General features: G+C 32.6%; 1 protein-coding gene across 5 annotated transcripts in view; it reads right to left on the bottom strand.

Moving 5' to 3' along the window:
* ATP11B (ATPase phospholipid transporting 11B (putative)) overlaps positions 1 to 14,879 on the bottom strand; it is a 98,867-nt gene that overhangs the window by 40,277 nt on the left and 43,711 nt on the right. For all 5 annotated transcript variants that reach the window (XR_012494943.1, XM_074328454.1, XM_074328448.1 and 2 more), the window contains 9 exons: positions 12,152 to 12,302; positions 10,817 to 11,014; positions 7,330 to 7,569; positions 6,601 to 6,776; positions 6,090 to 6,158; positions 4,688 to 4,761; positions 4,511 to 4,614; positions 2,291 to 2,472; positions 806 to 1,009 (listed from right to left, as the gene is read on the bottom strand). Coding sequence is in view for 4 of the 5 variants with exons in the window: in XM_074328454.1 (XP_074184555.1) it covers positions 806 to 1,009; positions 2,291 to 2,472; positions 4,511 to 4,614; positions 4,688 to 4,761; positions 6,090 to 6,158; positions 6,601 to 6,776; positions 7,330 to 7,569; positions 10,817 to 11,014; positions 12,152 to 12,302 (1,398 nt within the window). In the remaining variant the exon portion in view is untranslated. The remainder of the gene's footprint in view (positions 1 to 805; positions 1,010 to 2,290; positions 2,473 to 4,510; positions 4,615 to 4,687; positions 4,762 to 6,089; positions 6,159 to 6,600; positions 6,777 to 7,329; positions 7,570 to 10,816; positions 11,015 to 12,151; positions 12,303 to 14,879) is intronic.

Below are 14,879 nucleotides of genomic sequence, written 5' to 3'. Positions count from 1 at the left end.
CTAAGTAAAAAATGTAATAATAATAGAGTATAATTTGATTAAATAATATGAGTCTACTAATGAGAAGAAAGGAAATCTTTTTTGGGGGGTAAATAACATTTTGTTTAATTGGGGTTCAAACTCAATGTTCCCTATCATCAAAATCAACTGCAAATGTCCCTATGTTAATGCTGATCTGTAATGAGATTTTACATTTTAACACCATAGAACTATCTGTAATGAGATTTTATATTTCATCTTGGATATCTTTTCGAGCACGTAGCATATTAAAGTGTCATCAAATAAATAAGTGCAATGCTTTGCATCTAATATGATAATAAGATAATCAACACTCCACTGTGCTTTAAAAGTGTGATATTAAAAGCCCGTTTTTCTTGTTTGGACATGATGAGTAAATACTGATAATATTAGTAAAATATTATCATATGGCAATATCCGTGGCACTCAAAACACTATAGGGATATAACTGTGTCAGTAATTTGCAGTGTATCAAGCATAGTGAGAAATTATAAAAGTGCTTTATAAGGTGTCTGTTGTAACTACTCAACTGTGCTGCTGTAGTACAAAAAGCCTTCACTGATGATACGTAAGTGAATGAATGTGGCTGTGTTCCAATAAAACTTTATAGAAACCAAAATTTGAATTTCATATAATTTTTACAACACGAAATATTATTCTTTGGATTCTTTTTCATCCACCAAAAGATGTAAAAATTACTTTGAGTTCATGGGCTATAAAAAACAGGCATTGGGCCATAGTTTGCTTACCCCTGAACTCTATGGTTCAGATAATTATATATTCTTACCTTCTGGCAAGCTGCCTCAATTGTTCAGCACATTCACTGTCTGATTTCTGGTTTATAAGTTCAAGGATATTCATGGTTCTGTGAAAATGTCCACATGATAAACTCACACTAACAGCTGTTTCATGTTTATCTCCAGTAAGTACCCATACTTTGATACCAGCCATTCTCAATGCTTCAATAGTTTCTCGTACTTTATCTTGTAGTCTGAAAATAAAAGAAACAAAATTAGAGAATACTTTTTGGACTGTATTTTAAGTATTAACCATGAAGTACAAGTAAGGTAAATTTTGGACTTCTTGACCTAGGAATGTTACAATAACATTCAGTTCAGTAATATAAATGAATTTCTTCCCCATTAGGCAAGAAACAGGAATAACCAAATTAGTGATCACCTAGTTAACATAAAATTTACAACCTTATATTTTAAGAGTGTATCTTCAAGGTTCATTTGTATAGAACCAAATTATGTATATGGTCTTCACAAACTCCTATTTTATTAGAAAAGTCTTAAATTTCAAATTAGGAGATTTTTCATTTTTGATAAGGAAATCTCTCATATCAGTAGTTCAAAAATCAGACTGGACAATAAAGGACTACGTAACTTCAGGTGAGTCTCAGAAATCTTATGAGGAAAACTGAAAAGTAAATGAAAACCTAGATTACAAAAGGCAAACACCGGTAGATCTAGGAGGCAGAGGAAAACATAACAGGATTAATTTGTAGCATTCAATTTAATCCATAGAATTCAATTTCATTCAAGAAACTGAAACACACATTGAGATTGATGCTGAGGAACAAAGACAAAGAATAAATGAATCTCAAGGAATTCACAGGCTAACAGAGAAGACTTTAAACAAATAATTATAATATACTTAATGTAAGGACAACACAGAACTACCTACAAAACATGGAGACTTCACAAAAAACAGAATTTTTAATCCTGTCAGGGGTAAGAAAAGGTCTTACTGGAGTGGGGGTAATATCCGAGCTATAGTTTATGAATAGGTATTCACAAATGCATAAGAGAAAACTGATCAAGCAGAAGGCATAGCTTTGCCAAGGAACAAAGCCACAAGGCAGAAACAGTTTTAACTATAGTTGTTGTTCAGAGGAGAACTACAGACAGTTTGGTACTGTTGAAGCATGAAATGGAAGGAGGCAGTGGTGGGAAGTGAGGCTGGAGAATTAGCAGCTGCTTAGTCTTTGTACGCACACACTGAGGAGTATTCTAAAAATTCAAATCTATTGGCAAAATTATACATAGCTGGATTCTTTCATCTATTTCAGATATCTGGCTAGAAGAAACACTGTATATAAATGTATAAAACTAACTGGGAAAAATTAAGGCTTTAACTCTCTATGTTGATTTTAAATATGTTAGTATTATAGGATGTGAATAAATGGAATTTGTCTTAAAATAGAAACACGTGGCTATGAAAATTCTTATGAGAAAAAAATGACATTGCCTATTTATCTGATACTTACCTGTCTTCTACTGCTGTGGCTCCAAGTAATATCAGGTCTTTCTCTATAAACTGGAAGACATTTGCCAATTTCTCTTCTCTTTGCTGCAAGGCAGTCCTGGCTTCAAATAGGCATCTATCTATTACCTCATACTCTTTAGATGTCAATTGTCTGTAAGCCATGCACAGAGTTCTTAGTCCTTTCTAAAACAGAAAAATTAAAGACAAAAATTGAACAAAAATAACTAATGGGAAATCAAGAAGTCATTGAAATAAACCGAGGACCTCATTACTAAAAATCAATTACAAATAATATAAAAGTACTACCAGCTAGTGACAGGAGATAATTGATGTGTCACAAAGTCCTAGGGACCTGAGTTATGAGACACACAGGCACTTATTATCATAGCTCTTTCAATTTCTGATGAGTCTTAAAAAGTTGCTCAAAATAATTAAGGTCTTTGAATTGTAGAATATTTAGTTAGAGCCTAGATAGAATCATAAAGATGATCTTAACTGTGGTTTTAAAACTGCTTTACCTGGGAAGACAGAAAGTTCTTTAATGGTTACCTTCAGGTTTGTCAGGAGAGAGGCAGCCCCAGATTCTACTCTAAGAATTTGTATTTTAAGCAAAGGGAACCATAATTTCCTGGGGGTTCATGGTTTGACAAACTTGCAATGCAAATAAAGAAGTCTGTAAGGTGGCCATTATCAAACAAACAATACTTCCTGAATGTTATAAAACTATATCATTGTATCTTCACTGGTGAATTGGAATTACACAAAACTTAGGAATATATATTTGATTATCTGATTCTACTGGGTTCAAATTTTTTTTAATGGTATTAGTATTTGCAAGTTGGTATCTAAATCTAAAGCCTTGTAAAAGTTCCTTTTCTTGCTACATATTTCCCTCAGTAAAACCCCAAATAAATGTTTATTTACAGAACTTGGAAAAAGTAGATTTTAAAATACTATTATGACACTATTTAGCAGATTTCTAAATATTGACATTCCTTGATTTACAAATGACCTTATAAATCACTGTTTCTCTTAAATAACAGTTAAGGGACCATGAGTTATTACTATATGAAATTTATTCATTCATTCTACAATATTTACTGAGTGCCAACTATGTGCCAGCACTGTTCTGAGTATTGATATAAATGACAGCTAGGAGGAACAATGTCTTTGCTCTCGTGGCTGTTACAGTGTGGTAGATGAACCAGATCATAAACACTGAGGGAACAAGTAATGGGAGAAAAGAAACCATAGGTAAGCAAAGGAGGATGGTGAGCAGAGATGAGTATGGAGTATACATTTATAGAAATGCAGAAATGAGCGATTCTGATAAGGTCCTAAGACTGAGAGACAGCTGCTTTATAATGGTTCACATGAATTGTAGCACTATGCTTCTGTAAGATTCTCCTACATTCTTTTATTAAGAGAGACATAATTCATATACCATGAAATTCAAGTTAAAGGAACATTTTCATCACATCCAAAGGAATCTCATACCCATTAGAAGACACTTCCCTTTCCCTCCTTCTTCCAGACTCTGGCAACCACTGTGAATTTGCTTATTTTGGATAATGTATATAAATGGAATACGTAGCCTTTTGTGACTGGCTTCTTTCACTCAGCATAATCTTTTCAAGGTTCATCCATGTTGCAGCATATATCAGTACTTTATTTCTTTTAGTGGCCAAATAACAGTCCATTATATGGACACTGACACATTGTTTAATTCACTCACTGATGGACATTTGGGTGTTTCCATTTTTCAGCTATTAGGACTAATACTAGGAACATTTGCGTACAAGTTTTTACGTAGACATATGTTTTTAATTCTTTCGGGTGTATTGCTGGGTCATATGGTAACTATATTACTCTATATTCTATGAGGAACTACCAAACTATTTACTAAAGTGGCTGTCTCATTTATATTCCCACCAGCGATGCATGAGGGTTCTCTACATCCCTGTGTTCTTTTAGTAACCCCCCTTTTCAATATAGTAATTTGAGTAATCCTTGCGGCCAGAAGTGCCCTGACTGTAATAGGTTCAAAAAGAAGATTTGTATTTTAGCAAATTTTAACCAAAGAATGTGGAGAGAACACATAATGTAACAGAACTGCAGAATTTCCGTAATTTTTGATAAATTATTAATGCAAAGATAAAACCCCAAATCTTTCAAATATGCATGTCTTTTTAGTTTTTAAATCACAGAAATTTGCACTCACCAAAGCAAATTCATCTACATGAATTCTGGTTTTCTCTATTTCTCCACCTATACATTTAGGGAGAATTGATGATTCAGCTCCTTTAGCAAATAAAATCTTCTCACCTAAAAAGAAAAATGAGTTAGCAAGCGCTTCATATTAGATAAATAAGAATTCATGAAAGTTTAGGTTGGTTACCTGAAGGTGCCTGAACAATTACACTCATTCTTCTACGGTCTGAATCAAATTCCAGAATATGAAGCAGTTTGTACCTAAGGGGAAAAAAAAAAGAAAGATAAAATTTTACTTTTTTGAATAATAATGAGTAAATATTTAGAAAGAATCCCTAAAAAAGATAAAAATGGTTAATTTAGAAGAAGAAGTTAACCTCAACTACATTTTCAAGATGACTGGTTATGAGTCATTACTAACAACCCAAAATATAAATAGAAGGAACAGACATTTATTAAATACTTACCAAACACCATATACTTTACGTATCTTGTCATTTAATACCCATGAGAACCAAAGAAGGTAGGTCTTTTTTTTTGTTTTGTTTTTTTACAAATAAGGACTATTAAACTCATAAAGATTAAGTAATTTGCCTAAAGTCAAAAAGGCTTGTGAGTCACACAGCAAGGATTGGAATCTGCCCAACTCCATGTTTTTCTTACTAAAAAAGATGACTCATTCTTACTCCCTTTTTCTGCCCAAACACACCTGAGAAATACAACATACTCACATTAGTAACAGAGGTTCATTATAGCAGTGAATCTGAATCTGAGAGAGGGTATATGTGTGTAGATGTGGTGAACAAATGTCTCTTTAGGGAACCGTAAAAGAATTTGTGCGGATGGGTCAGGTGTAGCCTGAAGTCTTCCGGATAAATTTATACAATGATGTACAAATGCAATGCTTTGCCATCTCAAAAAAAGCACTAACTGGAATGATGGTTTGTAAATTGATGGAATGAGCTAGACAGGTTCCAACATGAAAGTGGCCAAAGAATGGGCTCTTTTTAGTTTGGAAAAGCATAGGTTGAAAATGCACAGCTGGAGTTGAGATATGATTGGAATTGATAAAACCATGAAACATATGAATACATATAGGACTAGACTAATTTATCAAAAAGTAGAAATAAGACAGCCGTTCCTTAATGTTTAAAAGATATAAGAAATAGCAGAAAGTTTTTCTTTATTTAGTGAGTAGAAACTTATGAAACTCATTACCCCAGGAGAGTGTAAAAATAAACAGATAAGCAAATTCAAGAACCATTAAGCTAAAATACAGATGAAAGCTTCAGAGTAGAATATTGTTATTAGTGTGATGAGATACAACGTAATACAGACATCATTCTAGAGCAAAGGTCAATAAACTTTGTCTGTTAAGGGCTAGACAGTGACTATTTTAGGCTTTGTAGGCCATATACGGTCTCTGTTGTATAGTCTTTTGTAAACAACCCCTTAAAAATATAATGTAATTTGTGGGCTGTACGAAAATAGGCTGTAGGCCAGATATGGGCTGTGGGCCATAGTTTACCTATTTTTATTCTAAGTTAAATGCTTAATATATAAATAATTACAATATAGAAAAAAATTACCGTTCCAGTTTTCCAAGTGTTTTAACTTCCATAGTTTCTTCAGTATTGCCAACAAACACAATGCCGATTCTAGGGAGTAAGAGGAGAAAGAAATATAAGATTTAAGAAATGATATTTCATATTCACAATGTCATTATAACTTAGCTTCCACAAAAACACTTAAAACATAAGTTTGACATTATTTTAAAATATTTCCTTTGAACACAGCATCATTAAGAACTTGAGGGATATGAGTAAGTACCAAAATAATACATATAAAAGTATTCTCACAAATTATATTATTCGTATTTCATAGTAACCACTTTTAAAGAGGATCACTTCAAAATATGACTCTACTGCAACCTGAACAAAATTAATAAGACATTTCAAATTTTCATTAACAATTTAAAATACACTTCTACATTTATGTGTTTATGAAGTTTGTCTGACAATTTAAAATAATTTTCTAGTATTTTCACATCTTTATTTTAAAAGGTGTTTTCCTGATGATTTGGAAATCAGACTATACTACCTTGCAGCAGCTTCCACTAGAGCCTTTTCATCCGGTGAAGATGCATAGTACTCCAACTGGGAGGGTGCAAGGCTGGACTGCCAGGGCCCATCACCAATGCCATCAGTCTGAACATTGCTAATCTGTACAGTGTGACAGAGGCTGACTGCTTTAAAGAAGAGATCGTGTTCTTTAATCTGTAGAAACATAATTAATTTTCACACCATAAATATCACTACCAAGTAACATTTAGGAAACCAGAAACAGAATTCTAAAATGTGCCAACAAATACAGTTACGAATTTGGTAACCTTTAAGATTTAGAACAAGAATGCTACAATCTTGAATTGCCTAAATAACAGCTGGTTGCTTCTGACTCCAAAGAGTAAAATGTCACATCTGTTTATGACCCTTCAATTTTCAGGAGGCATAACCAAATTGCAAGTAAAGGTGAAAACCCTTTTGTGGAAGAAGTGATGTCTCAAAAATTATTAAATAAATTGAAACACTATTTCTCAGCAAAGTCTTCTTTACTTCAAGGCAGTAAGGGTTTTCCTTAACTTAGTTCCATTTAATTACATAGAGAACTAAGGCAAACACATATTAAGTGACAAATTAAACTCGGTTATGACTACAAATTCTCAGTATTAAATCAAAGGATATGCACTTCAAATATATATTCCTTGTCCCAGAAACACAAAGAGAATTATTTCAAAGGAAACTCCTATTTATTAATTTAAAAATTGCTTACTAGTTCAGTTTCATTTTCAGGACTGGTTCTAAAAGAACTGGATGTAAGATGGGATAAGCTGTTAAGATGGGATAAACTACTAAGATAAGTTAAGTTTCCTTGTGAAGAATCTGGTGTTGGTCCTTCGGATACAAGTCTACCATTGATTTCTTGGTATTTTATGCCATTAATTGAACATTCTCGAAACTGCATCTCATTTTCCGTCAGTGTACCAGTTTTATCTGTAAACACATACTCCACCTAGAGATAGAAAACAAAAGAAAACAAACCTTTGTGTACATGGTCTTATGTTAAACAAAAAAAATCTTAGCCTCTGTCTTTGAAAGTCAAGTTTACCTATTAAAATTGATATATTGATGCTGATTCTTATAATCCAGCACAATTAAATAATTAAAGATGTTGTGGAAACAAAACAAGGTAACAAAATATTTTAAATCTATATACATTTTGAAGTTTGTGGCATCTTTAGGTACATGTTCATCTGTAGAGCTGACTGACAATGTAGTATTCGTACTTTTCTATCTGCTGGATAAGGTGTTTTTAAGTAGTAGGACTCAAGAATGACCTCTGACCAAGGGTGGAAAGGATGCTTAATTAACCTAGAATGTGAAGGGTGTCTGGTCCAGGAGAAATGATGCAGAACTGGAACAGGAACACAAAAGGACAGCGACAAAGAAGTCAGAGGCAGAAAGTTGTCTAAAATAGACAGAGGAAACTAAAGTCAAGGGCAGGAAACAAACTCAGTGAAAAGGGAAAAATGTTTAAAAGAAAATATTTTAAAAAGTAGGTAAGACAAACAATTTTATTAGTCTTTGAGACTAATTCTAAAAAATTAACCCTAAAAGAAAGTAGGTCCTTAGAGAGAAGGATGAAATAGTTGAGGTGGTTTTTTTTTTAAAATAGTTAAGTCTTGAAACAATTAGGATTATGATGAGAATTTGATTATAGCAATGATGATTTGAGAAAAAAGTCATTTAAAAAGGGAGGAGCTATCACAAGGAAAAAAACAAACAAACAAACAAACAAACTATAGACCAATATGCCTTATGAAAATAGACACAAACCAAATCCAGAAACATATAAAAAGGACTATACATCATGAACATGTGGGATTTATCCCTGGAATGAAAGATTGGTTCAACATCCAAAATTCAATCAATGAAACCCACCATAAGAGTAACATAATATTTTGTCCTTTATTCTATTAATAAAATGATCATCTCAATAGATGCAGAAAAAGCATTTGAGTATCTCCTCTTACATTAAAGTTAGAGTCTATACAAATTATGGTCAGTTCTGCTATTGCACCATCTTAAAAACATGAATTTATTTTTTACAATGACACTGGTATATAAGGCAACAATTTAAGCATAACATGAAATTTGCAATTAATTATGCATAATTTCATCTGTGAGAAACACTAGGTGAATGCAGAAAACTGCCGCACCCACGTGCAGGAATATGCACATATTTGTAAGAATTGTATAAACCTCACACAGGTACCAGCTACCTCAGGTCATCATGTGTGTTATGAGCCACACCCATCCACATCTGGTGTTACAACTTTCCTTCTATTTTCAGATAACCTTCCTTCCAATACTTCACAATAACACACAAGTCAAAATACCTCTGCTGGTCACTTCCACAAGTAAACTTCAGGTCTTTTTCAAGATAAAGTGCCATATTTATTACAGTATTTATTTATTTCTTAACAATTTACCAAACAAGTTTCTTAACAAGTAAGTATCATTTGTTTAGGTTCCTATCTTTTTATTTTAAATATGTTACAAAGTTTCTGTTGTACCCCCCAAGTCCCATTTTTCCATAAGCCCTGTGGTTTTTACTAAGAAATTTTGCATAGCGCAGTGAGTTTTAGGAATGTATAGTCACATTAAAGCAGAACTGACTATACTGAAAAAGGAACTAGGAGGAAACAGAAAATGCAGGGAGCAGACTTTAAATAAATAGTCATTAATATCCTCAGAAAGGTAAAATAATAGATTATATTCCATTATTTTATAGGAATATGATGCAATTAAAAGAAGACGATTCAGACACACTGGAGCATTAGAAATTAAAAATATACAACAAAAATAAATCAAAAGGTGGGTAGAAAGATCAAGTTGATGAATTCTCCCAGAAAGCAGATTATAAAAACAAACAAGTAAATGAAAATTGAAAGTAAGAATTAGAGAAACAAGAGATAAATGATCTGACACTTAAACAATAAATTACAAAAAAAAAACCAACCCAAAAACATGAAAAGACATGTTATCAAAGAAATACAAGAAATATTCCCAGAATTGAGGGACATGTGTTTCCAGATTGAAAGGGTTTAGAGTTCATTGCCCAATGAAGGAAAGAAAAGAAAAAAAAGAGAGAGAGAGAGAGAGAGAGAGAGAGAGAGAGAGAGAGAGAGACTCACCAAGGTACATCATAAGATTTTAGAATTATAGCACAAAGAAAAGACCCTAAACACTTTTAGAGATAAAACAAATCACACATAAAGAACTAGGAATCAGAATGGTACTAGATTTCTCAACAGCAAAACTGGAAGCTAGACAAAAAGTGGAGAAATGTTTTTGAAATTCTGAGGAAAAATAATTTCCAACCTGGGATGTATTACCCAGCTAAATTATTAATCAAATGTAGAAACGGAATAAAGATATTTTCAGACATGCAAACTCTCAAAATATTTCCCCCTCTTACATTCTTCTTAAGGAAGTTATTAGATGTATTCCCCCCAAATGAGAGAATAAGCCACAAGTGGGAAGACACGAGATCCAGGAGACAGAAGATCCAAAACAAGAGAGAGGCAAAGAAGTTCCAGGGTGATGGTAAAGGGAAGTCCAGGGTGAGAGCTAAGCAGCAAGCCCAGAAAGAATCCAAATTGAAGCAGAAAGATAAAAGGATCCAAAAAAGCTGCCACCAAAGACAGGGGATGGGGGTGGGAGGGGAGAAGGAGGGGGAGAGGGAGAGAGGGAGAGAGAAAGGTTTCATATATTTGTCAGAGAATTGTTTGTGGTACATGGAAATTAAACAAATGATAAAACAGCAATTAGCTCTAGGGAAAAAATATATAAAAGAAAGAAAATGTAATTAGAGCATTGCAGGGCGTACATAAAGAACTAGAAATTAGTGAGCAATACTAAAACAGCCAAAACAATGTCAATAAACAAATGTTTATTAAATCCCAAATTGTGATATAATAATATTGGGGAGCTATGGGGAGGCAAAGTGGGTATGTGTCTGGGTATTTAAATAATGCCTAAAATTTAAAAATCAAGAAAGAATCCTATATAGAAATATAGTGCTAAATAATGGAAGAAATGGCTTAAGATTTAAAAATAGAAAACAAAATTACATGTGGAACAAAGTAGGGCTGTTTTTTGGTATAAACTCTAATATTTTACTAGTCTTTGTACATGTATTATTTTGATAAAAAATAACAAATTAGAAAAACAAAATAAAAGGATCATTTATTTACCTGTCCAAGCTCTTCATTCAGGTCAGAAGTATTGACTTGAGCTTTCTGATCTGTTTCTTCATGATAGAGATCAAGATCCCAGCCAATAAAAAATGATCCAAGAAATTTCTGCATTTCAACTGTCACATATAATGAAATTGGAATGATGAAATTGTAGAGTACCAAAAAGGCAAGGAAGTCTGAAATAAATCTCAGAATCTAGAGGGAAAAAAATGATCATTTGATAAGAGAAAATACAAAAATTTCTTCAGTATTACTGAAGAAAATTATCAGAAAGTTTCATGTCTAAATAGACCATTAACTACATTGTGAATCAGAATAGTCTCATGAACTGAAATTCATTTATTGATTTCTCTTTTTAACACATTTCCTTTGGTAGTTTTATTGCTCATTAGACTCTTGAACAAAGTTAAAAAAAAAAAAAAAGGTTAAATTCAAACTACTTAATTTGTTACTTTTCAGAAGCTACCAAAAAGCCTGTTGTGACTGAAACTGCTTTTGGCAAAATTATAATTATAACCTCTGGAATATACTTACCATTCTACTCCTGCCCTTCAAAATCACAGATAACTAAAACTTGACTGTAATTTTTAAAAAAAAAAATTATAAAATTGCTAGGCTAGAACTACTAGAATTCACAACTCTTAAATACAGATTATACAGGAATAGCCTACTTTAATGGCATAGCAGTACCACATTTTAACATGCATTCTGGTAAAAGACCTAATAATGAATGATACTGAAAATATGTTACTGTGATTATCTGCTTTGTGGTCTCTTGAGATCCAAATTTGTCTTCCAATATTTATGTTTTAATCTAAGGTGAAATCTGGACAATTATTTACCAAAATTGCAGGTTAAATTTTCTTGGTCGTTCATATTTAATCAGTTTAAAACTTTATATGATCTAATTTGTGCTATTACTTCACACCATCAATAGACGACAATAGTAAGACTCCTTGAATTATTCTGACAGAACTGAAAATAAAATCAATTTACTCTATTTTACTTGTAACATACAGTAAATGGAATAAAAAACTGAATTTGCACTATCCAAGTGGAATGCCAATATAGACAATTTAAAGTTTTGTGATCTCTTGCAACTATTCAAGTCATGCCAAAGAAAATACAATTGCTTATGCCCTAAAATGCACAAAGCATACCAGTACAAACATGCTGACTACTCTTCATTTGCAGTGTTCTTTTGTGACCCTTCACTAGTAATGATGTTAGGTGATCACAGTGGTCACTCCTATTAGAAGTGACTACCAAAGCAGTAATTGTGCTAAAGAATAAAGTTTCCTTTACAGCAGAACCAAGAACACCAAAAAGTACCTTACTACTATTTCTTTGATGTTCTGTTTTTTGGTTATACCAAGGTTCATCCCATTTTTCTTCAGCTTGCCATGTATATTTCAAGATAGTACTGATGATGGCTTCAGAAATAAGTATTATTAGATAAATTATCAAAAATGTATTCATTGACCTGAAATGAGAAAAAGAGAATATAAAACATATCAAAATGTGTTACTACATGCATCTTGGAAATACTGGTATTAAGTAAGATGCAAAAATATTTAGGATATGATGGTAGCTATTTAAAGGACACAGTCTTTGTTTTTAAGAAATGACCATTCAATAAATAGAATCTATTTACTAGCAATAAAATAACCACTACATAAGATTACAAGCCTGTTTCCTAGATATATTACTGTTCAAAATGCCAATAGGTAAATGACAGTTTTGGCCAGTTATTTTTGCATAAGTAATTATTCTAAGATTTTACATATTTTCAGGACCCAGCTAATTTTAAGTATAAACATAACTAACATTTGTATAGCATTAAGATTTTATAAAACTTGTCACATTCACTAACTTGTCTAATCTTTATAAAAACTCTGTGAAGAAGAGACTACATCCTTTTTAATGCTGAAGACCAGAGCCCAAAAACCATTCTGTAAATTTCCCAAAAAAATCATAGAAGTCAGGAATTGACTTTAGAATCCCTCTTCTTTTCACCAGGCAAACTTACCTAATATTACAATATTTTACTAAGCAAGCCTAATATTAGATTTCTTTCATCAGCATGTTGTCGTTTTTAGGTCCTGTATGCATTCTATTGGCTATACACCTAGGTGTTTTTTGGGGGAATGACTGCAAATGGTATAGTTTTTAATTTCAGTTTCTGTCACTGGTGTTTCTTTTCTAATATAAGTATCCAGTGCTGTGATGATTAATGTTATATATCAAATTGACCAGGCGAAGGGAGGCCCAGATAGCTGGTAAAACATTATTTTTCAGTGTGTCTGTGCGGGTGTTTTTGGAAGAGATTTGTATTTGATTCAGTAGCCTTAATAAAGAGATACACTTTCACTAACGTAGCTGAGCATCATTCAATCCACTGAGGGCCCAAGTGGAACAAAAAGGCAAAGGTAGGGCGAAATCTCTCTCTTCTTCAGCGGGGACACCAGAGCTCCTGGTTCTTAGGCCTATGGATTCCTGGTTATACCAGTGGCCTCCTGGTTCTCTGGCCTTCGACTCAGACTGAGTTATATCATCCGTTTTCCTGGGTCTCCATCTTGCAGAAGGCAGGTGTGGGACTTCATGGCCTACACAACCACTCGAGCCAATTTCTGTAATAAGCCTCCTCTTACATATATCTATATGACCTACTGGTTCTGTTTCCCTTTAGCTGCGTCCTACAAAATTTAACACACTGTATTTTCACTAACTTTTCGATATTTTTAAAAACTTTCTTTCAGATTTCCTCTTTGACCTATAGATTATTTATAAGCAAGCGATCCAGTTGCTCCATATCCTTACCAATGCTTGGAACTTTGCCTTTTTAATTTTCACCATTCCAGTAAGTGTATATTGGTCTGTCCTTGCAGTTTTAGTTTGTATCGCTCTCATGACTCATGATGTTGTACACTTTTTCATGTGCTTATTAGCCATTTGTATATTTTTTTGTGTGTGAAGTGTCTGCTCCAGCCTTTTACCCATATTCCCCCCACACTGGGTGGTTTTTCTTTTTATTGATGATTTATGAAAGTTTTTAATATATTAGTATATATTCTGGATACAAGTCCTTTATCAGATATATGTTTTGTGAATATTGTTTCCCAATTCATGGCTTGTTCACTTCCTTAACTGAGTAGTCTGATGAGCAAAAGTTATTAATTTCGTAGAAGTATAGCTTATCAATTTTTTTCTTTTATGATTATTGCTTTCCTAAGAAATCTTTACCTATCCTCAGGTTATGAATATATCTTCCTAAGTTTTCCAGTTTTAGCTTTTATGTTTAGATCTATGATCCATCCTGAAAAACTCTTTGGTGTGTGGTGTGAGGTAGAAGTTGAGGATTATTATTTTTTTCCATGGATAGCCAATTGTTGTTTTACCATTTGTTGAAAAAGCTATCATTTTCCTCATTAAGCATCGTTGAAAATCAATTGATCATATATGAATAGGTCTATTTCTCAAATCTCTAATTTATTCCATTGAACTATCTTTTTTGCTAATACCGTACTCTACTTACTATAGCTTTATAGTAAGTTTTAAAGTCAGATAATGTAAATTCTCCTGCTTTCATAAAAGATTGTTTTCATTATGCACTTTGAAGATAGATTTTGGCTACTGTATTTCAATATTCATTTTAGAATCACCTTGTCAATCACTACGAAAAAACTTCCTGGGATTTTAATTAGGATTGAAAGAATCTACACATCAACTGACAGTTTAACAATAGTGATTTTTCGTCTTCTTTAATATTTCTAGCCATGTTTTGTAGTTTTCATTATAGAGATCTTGCACAAGTTCTTAAAAATTTGTTTTGAAATATTCTATGCTTTTTGACACTATTGTAAAATAGAATTTTTTAAAACGTAATTTTCCTACTGTTTCCTGCTGGTATATAGATATAAAAGTAATATTTTTAAATTGACCTTGTATCCTGAAAACTTGCTACACTCATTTATTAATTCTAATAGTTTTTTTTGTTGACTGCTTATGACTGTCGATGTGAAAAATCATGTCTTCCAACAGGGACAATTTTACTTCTTAC

Source organism: Rhinolophus sinicus, linkage group LG01 (genome assembly GCF_036562045.2).
Source record: "Rhinolophus sinicus isolate RSC01 linkage group LG01, ASM3656204v1, whole genome shotgun sequence".
NCBI classification, from domain to species: Eukaryota; Metazoa; Chordata; class Mammalia; order Chiroptera; family Rhinolophidae; genus Rhinolophus; species Rhinolophus sinicus.
This window is presented reverse-complemented; position numbering and strand designations above follow the sequence as displayed.